Raw genomic sequence first — 12,283 nt, forward strand, 5'->3', positions numbered from 1 at the left:
ACGTAGTCTAGTTCAGGGTCGCTGACGCCGTTTTGCTTGGAATACTCCATTTCGGCTGCTAAAATTAACAGCGCTTTTTAGTTAAGTTTTGGTACAAACAAAGTTTACCATGAGGATGTGCAGGTGTGAAACAGTAAATTTAAAGAAGAATTTTGTTTCAGTCGGGTGAGGTCAACGTCCAGCGCTCTGATCTACTCTGATTGGTTAAGTGAGAGCAAAGTGTACAGAGCAAACTTAGTCATGCAAAGAAAACTTATGTGTGTAACAGAAACCGTAATGACACAACACTGTTCAATTGTCTTTCCTGTCAAAATTCGAAACATGTAAAGAACAGACAGAAAATATGCAATACTGATTGAGAAGCCCTTACGATTTCCTTCCATGCATACATTTCCTCTCAGGTCATGATTTGTTGTGGTTGAACTGGTCCTTTTAAGAGCTAAGAAAATTTCCTTTGGAATGTCACGGATAAACTCCAAATACCAAGGTCTCTTAATTCGCCGTCGAGCTGACAGCCTCCCGTAGATTAAATCCAACCATGTACAGGTCTCGTCTTTTAACTCTGCTCCTGTGTTGAGTGATGATGATTCACAGAAAATGGAAAAAGGATCTTTCTCTCGAGCACGTTGTTCGTAAAGACCTCTTAGTCTTTTTGCCTCTTGTTTAACAAAGAAATGCGAAGTTTTCCCCCAGGTCACTACATTCTATGAAACAATTGACAGCTGACTCAATAGCTTCTCTGTTTTGTCGCTTACCTCGTCACTGGATTCTTGTAGCTCTTCTGTGTTAACACGAGTCATTTCTTCGAGAACATCTTCAATTGGTACAGAAGCCGCCGTTTTGAAATTTGTTTTCAATTTTTATGCGCGCGTCCGTTGATCCGAGATGCAATCACCCCGGCATTTTTGTTGGCGTGTGGGCCCAGGATGATTGATTGGATACTGAATTTGACATTACATTCTTTGTAACTAATCAGCTGCATTTGATCTTGCAACTTTTATGCTCTCTTACAAGGACTTGTTATACCAACTGATCGCTAAAATTGAGTTTACTTGTTCAATTAGGTTGTCATATAGCGCACAACGAATCCGAAAATGTTAATTTTAGTGGCAGGTCATATGAAGCAAAAGTGACCACATACCTTTCTTACGAAATACGCAGAAAAAGTGCAAAGTTGATTTGGACATCAAAGAATAGTATAAGAATTTGCAACAAGTTCGTCAAAATATCTCACACAAAGACAAATGTAAGCGTAATAATGACAAAAACTTAGTTAAAATACCCTTTGAGGACATTGCTGATAGAGACGGACAAGACATATTTGATATGGACAAGTCATATATCCATTTATAATAAAGTTTCCATACAACGCGCGCTCTGATTGGCTGAAAGAGCGTGCTTTATCAGAGAACAGAGCACAGGTTGATGACGGTAACTTGGCTTTCAAATTTTTGCTTCGGAATTTTGACAAATTTGACCCAAATTAAACATCCCCTGTGATTCAGACAAACGCAATGGAAACGAGCTATTTGTCTGTAGTAAATATGGCTCACAGAGACCATTCGGTTAGCAACAGTAGTGTTAAAACTGTACTAAAATAAGAAGTTTTGCTAGATTCCCGCCGACAAAACACGTAGCGAAATAAACAAATTCTCAACCTAAACAGTGCTTCGATAAAAGACATTATATTTGTTACGAAGGCAGAAATTATACTTAAGAAGTAAAACAACGACAGAAAACAACAACTAAACTGTCTCTGTTTACGATGAGAAGCTTTATTTTTGTAAAAATGCTCAATTCCTCAAACAACAATTACATGTAGTGTAGTAATGCTCGTTCTCCGGTCATCGCAGCGAAGTGAACCGACGAGTGGTCAGTGCAAAGCTTGCTCTAATATTCTCTTCTGTGCTTGGAGTAGAACCAGTGGGAGCCGTTTAGTCTTTCTAACTCTTGCGCTAATTCGGGCAATCTTGCTGCATGCGGCTACAAGCCGTAAATAACTGTAGCTCCGTTCAAATTCGACTCGGCATTTTGCATTTTCATCCGCAGGCTTTGAGCTCTCCGTTTCGTAATTTCCACTGGAAAGGTGCACGTTTTCATGGGCCACAATATGGCCGTATTCCTCTGGACTATAAACCTTCACCTGCCTTTAGATCCGTATTTAAAATTTAACTGAAAAGCGAACTTCGAAGGCATCGTTCTTCTCTCGAAAGGCGCTCAAACTACTCGAAACTGAAAGCTTAGCTGAAGGCCAGTTTGTGATTGACAGCTGTCGCTTCGTTAGCCAATCAAATTATTTGAACAATTCTAACAAGGATTCTGATTGGCTTATTTTAGCGTGCTTTATCAGAGAACAGTTCACGGCTGACGCCACTTTTGCTCGTTTGGAAAATAAAGTTTGGTTTGAAAAAATTCAGCCAAATTCGTGAGGAAATTATCGGATTCTTTATCATAAAACAAATAAAGAAGCCTCGACTGTGCTCTGTTCTGTTGTAAAGTACTTAGGAAGCGGTAGAGCACTCAAGAAGTAGGGAAAAACACTCGACTACGTCTCGTGTTTTCCCCTACACTTCAGTTCGTGCTCTACCGCTTCCTAAGTGCTTTACAACAGAACAGAGCACAGTCGAGGCTTCTTTATTTGTTAAATAATTGACACATTAAACTGTTTCTTAATAGTTTCTTAGTAAGATCATCAATTTCGGCGATTGTCGCCTTTTAAAACGCTTGTTGTTTAAGATAAATTCGATGTTAAGTCAGCGCGGACACTTTGTGACTCTCTGCCCTAATCTCCTAAGTCTCAGGCTAAATATGAGTGATGTCACAAAGGAAAGAGATCCTGCAATTCCGGGATATCAGAATTTTCTAGATCGAGAAACAACATGGAAAGGATCTTGTAAGAGAGTTTTGTTTTCCCATTTTTATTTTTATTATTCTGGTTTTCTGTAAGGTTGTATCCTATATCAGGAAGGGAACCTCCTAGCAAACACTCTTTAATTTCCCTTTTATCGTGCAATTGACACTGATTTTGATTATTTGTTGGTAGGCGCTTGGCCGACAATCAGTTGAAAGACTTATCTGAGGATATTTTCCGCTACAATACCGAGCTGCAAGACCTGTGAGTAGATCTCTTCGTGTAACTCTAGATTACCGTAACTAAATTCCCAACTAGCCAATCAGAAACTGTGTCTACAGTCTTGATATCCTGAGACATCAAGTCACTGACCTGATATGGCTACAATATCAGGTCATTTGGCCGAATTTGGGTACGGTAAATACCTAATCGTTCCTTTCTGGTACGCTTTGGCGGCATCTCAGGCTGGTTTTGTCTCGCCATGGGTATTTCGGCTGGACTACCTCTCGCAAAAGTAGGAACCATGGTTCGGCCAAACTCACCTGGTCTGCCGCTGCACGCAATTTAAGAAAGTAAGTAAAAGAATACTTTGGCAGGCAACAAGTCCGCCTGTTGAACGGCCACAGAGCAAGCAACGGCGTGGAGTTCTGTATCCACCGCACTCGAAGATAAATTTAAACCTTTTTTTATGAGCCACTAGATAGACGCGAGAATCCAAACTTTATTTTCAGAGAGAGCAAAGTGTACAGAGCAAACTTAGTCATGCAAAGAAAACTTATGTGTGTAACAGAAACCGTAATGACACAACACTGTTCAATTGTCTTTCCTGTCAAAATTCGAAACATGTAAAGAACAGACGGAAAATATGCAATACTGATTGACAAGCCCTTACGATTTCCTTCCACGCATACATTTCCTCTCAGGTCACGATTTGTTGTGGTTGAACTGGTCCTTTTAAGAGCTAAGAAAATTTCCTTTGGAATGTCACGGATAAACTCCAAATACCAAGGTCTCTTAATTCGCCGTCGAGCTGACAGCCTCCCGTAGATTAAATCCAACCATGTACAGGTCTCGTCTTTTAACTCTGCTCCTGTGTTGAGTGATGATGATTCACAGAAAATGGAAAAAGGATCTTTCTCTCGAGCACGTTGTTCGTAAAGACCTCTTAGTCTTTTTGCCTCTTATTTAACAAAGAAATGCGAAGCTTTCCCCCAGGTCACTGCATTCTATGAAACAATTGACAGCTGACTCAATAGCTTCTCTGTTTTGTCGCTTACCTCGTCACTGGATTCTTGTAGCTCTTCTGTGTCAACACGAGTCATTTCTTCGAGAACATCTTCAAATGGCACAGAAGCCGCCGTTTTGAAATTTGTTTTCAATTTTTATGCGCGCGTCCGTTGATCCGAGATGCAATCACCCCGGCATTTCTGTTGGCGTGTGTGCCCAGGGTGATTGATTGGATACCGAAGTTGACATTACATTCTTTGTACCTAATCAGCTGCATTTTATTTTGCAACTTTTATGCTCTCTTACACCGACTTGTTATACCAACTGATCGCTAAAATTGAGTTTACTACACTAACTAGGTTATCATATAGGGTACAACAAATCCGAAAATGTTAATTTTAGTGGCAGGTCATATGAAGCAAAAGTGACCACATACCTTTCTTACGAAATGCGCAGAAAAAGTGCAAAGTTGATTTGGGCATCAAAGAGTAGTATAGGAATTTTTAACAAATTCGACACAAAATGTGACACAAACACATGTACGCGTAATAATGACAAACACTTAGTTAAAATACCTTTTGAGGGCATTGCTGATGAAGACGGACAAGACATGGTTGATATGGACAAGTTATATATCCATATAATTGACACATTAATCTGTTTCTTAATAGTTTCTTAGTAAGATCATCAATTTCGGCGATTGTCCCTTTTTAAGAGCTCCTGCGTGGGAGCATTGAGAATCGTGCGACAGCGACTATTTTAGCACATTGCTCATATGTTGCATCAAGATACCGTTTGGTGAACTGTTTTCAAAAATCATAATTTTAAGTTCCAGCGCTTTTTTGTTTTCGAAAAAAATTCGAAAGTTTGAAAATGCGGTCAAAGTGCGTTTTCCGCCGAGTGGAATGCCCCAAATAACACGAAAAGACGAAGTGTTCGTAAAATCTTGAAATTCAATCAAGTACTGTTAAATTTTGCTCAGATATAGAATAGCTATTCCTCTTTACGGCTAAAGTTAAAAGATATGTCAAATGCTCTATTATTTTAAGTTTTCAAGCCATTCAAAAAACATTTCCGGCGACCGGTTAACGAGAGGCAAAATATTGGCTATTTTTCAATGGATAAAACCCTATCTGGTACCTAATTATTTCAGAATCCTACTCTACAGCTGAAAAGATTTGTCTTTAACTGTTCTTCTGCCAAATCTCAAGGTCGGACTCGAACTGGTTCCCTTTGAAAAAACCTGGAATCTACGAACAATGTTCAGCACATCTTTCAAAATATTTGTCTACATTTCGACGTAAAGAAAGACCGAAACCTCAATGTTCGCTGCTTTGTACATTTGAGTGACTGGATTATCGTTATTTCTGAGCAACTTACGAAATAAAACGCTAAAATATATATTTATCGTGTGATTATTACCTTGAGATTTCAAGATAAGTTGTTGTGGGAGACTATTTTAAAATGACATGGCGACTTGCTATGTAAATATTGCGGAAATGGTCGTCTTTTCTCGGATGTATTTTCAACTTTATGAATGCATTTGAGAACTGTACGGGTCCGCAAATAATCCCAGGACCGCAAATGATCCCCAAATTGGACCGCAAATGATCTCGGACCGGAAATGATCCCCGATAGGGACCGCAAATGATCCCGACTAAAAAATACCGAATGGCATGGATGGTGGGATGGTGTGGATAGGCAATTGGCGTACGTGAATACGGTTGTTTTTATTAAAGCCATCTTACAATTAAAATCAAGAGAAAATGAGGCTTACAACTTGCTTTTTTTTCATATTTTCGACTTAATTTTGTTGCTAACTACGATGTTATGAATATCACCACTCAACCATCAAAACGCGACTTGGCTTGCATTTCTTTGCAATTCTCAGTAAAATTATGATCAGTGCAACATACGCTACATATCCTCCTTTCTTAAACACTGATATTTCGGTGTTATAGTTAAATCACATTTTATCAGCCACTAACGCCACTCGTCTAAAGTTTTAAACTAAAATCTAACCATGAAGCAACTATTAAGGAAGACGCTGTCACCTGAGTAGACCTACAAGCCTATCGCTTCATCACTCTGTGAAACACCTAGTGTATAGCACTGGAAATTTGAACAAATTTATTTTGTTATTTTTTCCTTGGTCGTATTTTGGCTTTAATTCCTCCGAAATGACTACTTGAGTATTCTAAGAAGCCAAAATTCCAAGCTATAGTTATGAAGTTCAGCTTCATGACCGAGCAAGGCCAAGGCTTGCTCTTAGTTTTGACAAGTTAGCTGTTTGATAGATGTTTGATAGTATCGCCACCGGGATTTCGAGAATGTTTACAAGTATGTGTTTTTCTAAGAATTCTAATTCAACAGGTCAGGCATAAGAGGCGGTATATTTATATCTGTTTACAATTAGCGTGCTTCGTTTGGAAACCAGAGCATTTTGAATTTCAGGGTTATGGAGGTTGCGTGACACAAGGCTACTATCGAGTTTGTTGAAAAATATATACTTATCTCATGATTTTGAGCCTTGTTAGAGCATCAGGAGAAGTGCTTATGTAAATACTTGTTTGTTTAGTGCTGGTAATCAGTCGCCTTGAAACCCAAAGTAAGTTGTAGATGTTTACACTATATTCCGGCTGCCATATTGGTGTACCACGGATGAATACCAACGTGACGTTTTCTTACTGGGCTCTGTAAATTTCTGGGAAACATTTACTACGAATTTCTGAAGTTTTGGGGAAACGCGCAGGCCTAAAACTTGGAGAAGTGTTATTTGGAGAAGTGTTATTATGGAGAATTTGTTTTTTTTTTTTTTTTATTGCGTGACAGTGAAAACGATCTGAACCGTTCGAAGAACAAAACAGCAACTGTGGAATCTTTTTTTTTGTAAAATGATAAAACATGTGTTTTAGTTCATAATTTTTGTATATGTTCCCACCTTTCTCTGATATAAATCCATGCCATTCCTTATTTTTTGATCGGGATCATTTGCGGTCCAATATGAGGATCATTTGCGGTCCGGGATCATTTGTGGTTCAATTTGGGGATCATTTGCGGTCCGGGATCATTTGCGGTCCGGGATCATTTGCGGACCCGTACAGAACTCTCCAAACAAGATTTGGTAAAAGATGACATCTCATCAGTGTCTAACAGCGCTTAGTTTACGCGCAATGGTGTAAACTTATTTGTTATTTCTCATTTTCCGACTGGACTGTAATTTGATCTAATTTCACCTTTTACCTACAACTTCCCGATCCCACGCAAACCACGCACAGTCATATACATATATTTCTAAAATAAACACAAAATAAGCACCAAAACCCGTTTTTCCATCTACTTGCTATCACTCCAGCTTTCAGCTAGCATTAAAGCATCCGTTGTAGGAACCAGATGTGTTTGAAATCTTCCCGAAAGGTCAGTTTATTTACAAAGTAACACAACAGCCAAGTCACGTGCACACCAAAGTGCGGTAAAATTATTGGCTACATTGAACTGGAAAACCAGGAACATATGAGACCAGTCCTGCTGTTGGCTTAGCTGTGCCATTTTGTGCCCCTAAGTGTTTGTATTTTTCACATGGCATTTTTCTGTAGCTACATTATGCTACAAGGTAGGTCCAGCGTTTGCGGACAATCGAGGGACTATCCAGCACACCTCGAGTGCGTTAGCCTAAAGGACTGCACGAGAGATGTCAGCAGTCATTTGGCAAGCTTCAAACTAAGCGAGGATGAGGGTATTAATACAGAGATGAAGTTACTGTTGGCGAGAGCTGGTGAGTGGTGTCATTTATGCTATTTTTGAACCGGTAGTGCCCACATACAGATGAGATGTTTAGCTAAAAGTTGTCAATGTTTTAGGTGTGTTTAAAGGGGAAGAAGAGCACGAGTTGCTTAATATTTGTCCGCACCACAGAGCCGTTTGTGGTATCCGTTGGAGGACAGGAAAATCTGTCTGCACAGTCCCTGCAGAGATGGCCACCCACAAATCAGCGAAAGCTAAAGCTAAAGGAAGCTACCGAGTGAATAGCCACCAATCAGCAGTAATTTTCGAGGAAACCAAGATTCTCATTCCAGTTGGATCGCGTGAGTTGTTTTATTTTTATCAGTTGCATATAGCCTAAAATGTTTACCAGATCTCGTACAAGTAGTTATACAGATACATGTAACTGTTCCTATTTCGGAACCATGAGGGGTGAAACAGACTGGCCTGTGAAGTAATCGCAAAGGGAAATAAGGCAAGGTATCGCGCGAGAGAATGGAACAGTTATTTCTGTGGTCTTGAAGTCACTCTGATTTCGTAAGAGCTTTTTCGAGTTATTTTAATTGGCTGAGAAAATTCGCATTGTCCTCGAGCAGTATATTTTTCGGCAAGAAGTGAAAGGTTTATTGCTCCACTTTTTCAGCAATTTGCAAACAGTGTAAAGAGTTCGTGAGCAAACAGCTGTTGGAAAACAAGTCACTGCCGGACCAGAAGTCAGAAGCCTGTGGAACACCTTTGGCTGCGCCTGCGGCTGAACAAGCTGTACTACATGCTGAGTCATCTCAAGAACAATCCACGGTAAGAAGCTGACTAATTTTGCGCCGGGTGTTAATTTAATCATGCCAGCCCAAAACCCACCCCAACACCATCGCACACACTTCACAACATACACCCACATACCAAAAATAAAATAAATTCGCTTTTTAGTTACTATTGAAATTATTTTTACTTATAGCAGACATTGGTGGAAAAGGATCCCTCGGACAGGGATGTTTCATCTGAAGATCTGGCGGCACAATTATCAAGGCTTGCAATTGACGATGAGACTTTCCTTAGTCCAGATACAGATAGCATTGTTTCAAGCACGAGCGAGGAAACGCAAGCTGTGAATGCAACGTCGGTGGTGCCTCGAGAAAGGTTGAATGATTATTTACTCTCCGACGGTATCGCTCCGATAGTTCAACCCTGGTTTGAGTGGGAACAAGTCTCTGACAGAACCAAGCAACGATACGCTAAAAGAACGGCAGAGATCGTGTCCTCAGTCCTCCACACAATCAGCCCGAAAGACGCAGTTTCTCTTTGGCAGGCCACTGTCTCGTCTGCTGCCATGAAGAAGGCCCTTGGTCTAGAAGACTTATCGCAGCCGTCAAAAGACTACCTCGAGGCTTTGGCAGAGGCTTACGGCAAGGCAAATGGTTGGGACACGAGAATACAGATTCTGTCCATCATGGCAGGTCTTGCCAGCTAAAAGGCCATCTCAGTGTTTATACCAGGCTTGTCGAGATATCACTACACCATAGCCAACCTTCATCGCCTGTAGTTTGGGCGCGGCGCTTGCATGACCTACCAACCATTAGTGAGAGTAAGAGTTGAGCGGCAGCAGTTGGACCATTTTCTGTCCTTCATTACGAGTCCTCATTTAGTCCAAGATCTGCCTTTTGGACAGAACATGCTGACGCTTTCCTCAGGAAAAACTATTGAAATACCGAACGTCATCCGTACGCTTATTCCACAGAGGATAGCGGGCCAGTACGAACAGTACTGCGATGAGACGGTATTCGAGCCCTTTAGCGAGCGCACCATGTTGCGGATACTAGCAGAGTGCAAAGCTTCAGTTCGCAAGTCTCTTCAATGGCTTGATTACTTTGCCGCAGAAGGTGCTCGCGCTTCTGAAGACCTTGAATCCTTAGTGCGCCAGCTTAGCGAACTCAGACTGGGAAAGGAATCAGATGCCATTGACACCCAATCCTTGAAGACTGCCAATTGTATCTTAAAGGCGATTTCAAGCTAATAGTTTTTTGAAAAGTAACCTTAAAAAATTGTAGGACTGGGACAAAATCTGTCTCGCGGTGGGTTGCTCAAAATTCACTTTGAATATGCCTTTTAAACATAGATACTAATGTTTATTTATTTTTCTAATTCATTCTACAGTAGTAATTCTGTAAAACGGCAGTAAAACGGTTATCTAGAAAAAGCAAAAATTAGTCCAAAGGCTCTCCCACCGAAAGATCAGGCTTTGATGAGGGAGAGGGGGATGGCGAGAGGAGTGGAGGGTGGGGGGTGGGAATGGCCAATTGATGGGAAAAGTGCCTTAGTCACCTTTTCCATTGATTTTTTAATGGTGTTTTATTTTAACCGCACACGATTTTTTTCCTTTATTCTCTTTGATCTAAGGCCAGCTGAATATGTACCTTATTAGTGTAGCGATCTTGGCAATACAGGTATGACGTGTAATGCATTTAAATGCATTCCTTGACAGGTTCACATTAGCACCAACTCTGAGGTAGCCAGTCACTGCAGTGTGTTTGCCCTTAGCGATTGTACCAACCCAGACCTTCGGCAACAATGCGATCACCGACACGAAGACGTATGCGAGCAGTGCGAAAACCTAAATTCTACGCTTGCCGCCATTTCAGAAGCCGTAGCTAATGCGCCGTTTCACACGGATGACGACAGAGACGAAGCTGTATATCTTACCAATCACGCCACGCTTGTCATCCAGTCATGGAAATGTCATTTGTTACGATTAGCACACCAAGACCAGGCTCGCCTGGATGTCATCGTTGCCCTCAACCAAGAAGCGGTTTTCATTGTAAACGACTGGGCAATGAAGTTCTTGCCGCAGAGGTACCGAGAGTCCCAAGCAGACTGGTGTTGCAAGCGTGGTATATCCTGGCACATATCAGTCGTATACCGACGGGTAGAAGGGGTCCTACAGTGGCAAGGGTTCATCCACGTCATCCAGTCATGTAGCCAGGGAAACTCTGCAGTCGTAGGCATCATGCACTACGTTCTGACCACACTTAAGCAGGAGCACCCGGAAATCAACACGGCCTTTTTTCGTCAGGATAACGCCGGGTGTTACCATTCTTCCCGCACAATCCTGGCGTGTCGACATATGGGAACACATTGCGGAATTCGGGTGGCACGCATTGATTTTAGCGATCCACAAGGGGGTAAAGGTGCGGCAGATCGATTGGCTGCGTCACGCAAATTCCATATCAGGGCATACATAAATGAAGGACACGACGTGTGTACTGCAAATGACATGACAATTGCATTGATTTCTCTTGGAGGATTAGAGGGAGTCCGAGTGGTTTCCATGGACACCATTGCCGAGACGCAAGACACGGCCCAGACAGTAGCAGGTATCACAAAGCTGAACAACTTTGAGTTTACTTGAACAGATACCGTTACTTGTTGGCGTGCATATGGTGTCGGTCCTGGTGATGTAATCAAACTGGATGTATCGTCTTTTAGGTCTTCTGGTGAGTAGTCAAATATTGTAGACATAATGTCACGATTTGTTCTACGGACTGACAAACTCTCTTATTTTGCCGTTACTACGGTGTTCTTCACAATTCGACCTTAATTAGATACAATAACGAGTGCGGAAAACCTCCCTGATTAATAGTGTTAGGTAGAGAGGGAACGAGGGATGGGTAATGCTTTTCAGTAGTACCTCTTCAACACCTGTTATTACCAATAACAATAACTGCATTGTTACTTGTTCCTAGATTGAAATATAACGTGGATGTGTGTCTCATCATGTTTCAGAACCTAGTCAGAGCGGACTAGTGGCAGCATTTTCCCGGGGAGACTTCAAACCTTTGGTCAACAAGTCGACCAAAGCGACAACTCCTGAAGCCACCGCGGAGGAAATGCAGAATATCAATCCAGAGGAGAGCAACAAAGTTGCTGGGGTTTATTCATGTCCCCAGGATGGGTGCGTGCGCATCTTTCAACAGGTATCGGCGCTTGAAAAGCACTTGTCCCTCGAGAAATGCACACGGTCCCCTGAGACATACTGTGATAGATCTAGCCAAAATGGGTTACAAGTCAGCCCTGGAGGAGGGCGTTGGCGTTTTACCAACCCTAAAAACCTCAACGCTTTCCCAGGATTACCCTATTACAGCTGCCAAGGAGGGATGGGCTCTAAGAGCTGTCAAAAAAAGCTTATCGGCTCAGCGATAAACAAAAGTCCTACCTTTTGGCTAAATTTCGTATCGGCCAAACAACAGGCCGAAAGCTCGATGCGGAGGTCGTTGCTCGTGAAATGCGCCGTGCTCGTGGTGCTGTCTGCGACTTTTCCAGTCATCAGAACTCCTTACAGCCTCGCAGATCGCTACTTACTTTTCACATCTTAATGCTGCCGCTCGCCAGCAAGACATGAATGAGTTAGATATCCAGGCATCAGAAGAGGAAACAAATTTCATTGGCGCC

General features: G+C 41.7%; 2 protein-coding genes across 2 annotated transcripts; both read left to right on the forward strand.

Moving 5' to 3' along the window:
• The first annotated feature begins 9,289 nt into the window (after positions 1-9,289).
• Positions 9,290-10,338, forward strand: LOC145495611 (uncharacterized). Its single transcript, XM_081475240.1, has one exon. The coding sequence runs from the start codon at positions 9,399-9,401 to the stop codon at positions 9,849-9,851; it is 453 nt and encodes a 150-aa protein (XP_081331366.1). The 5' UTR covers positions 9,290-9,398; the 3' UTR covers positions 9,852-10,338.
• On the forward strand, positions 10,246-11,243 carry LOC145495718 (uncharacterized). The gene is made up of 2 exons (XM_081475322.1): positions 10,246-10,281; positions 10,320-11,243. The coding sequence occupies exons 1-2, from the start codon at positions 10,246-10,248 to the stop codon at positions 11,241-11,243; spliced, it is 960 nt and encodes a 319-aa protein (XP_081331448.1).
• Positions 11,244-12,283: the final 1,040 nt, after the last annotated feature.

Source organism: Orbicella franksi, chromosome 8 (assembly GCF_964199315.1).
Source record: "Orbicella franksi chromosome 8, jaOrbFran1.1, whole genome shotgun sequence".
Taxonomy (NCBI): Eukaryota; Metazoa; Cnidaria; class Anthozoa; order Scleractinia; family Merulinidae; genus Orbicella; species Orbicella franksi.

Excerpts from the sequence above, each read along its gene's own strand:
- LOC145495718 (XM_081475322.1), top strand. The coding sequence starts at position 10,246 with ATGTACCTTATTAGTGTAGCGATCTTGGCAATACAG. Across the intron at positions 10,282-10,319 it reads TAGCGATCTTGGCAATACAG|GTTCACATTAGCACCAACTC; the intron begins GTATGACGTGTA and ends ATTCCTTGACAG.
- LOC145495611 (XM_081475240.1), top strand. The coding sequence starts at position 9,399 with ATGACCTACCAACCATTAGTGAGAGTAAGAGTTGAGCGGCAGCAGTTG.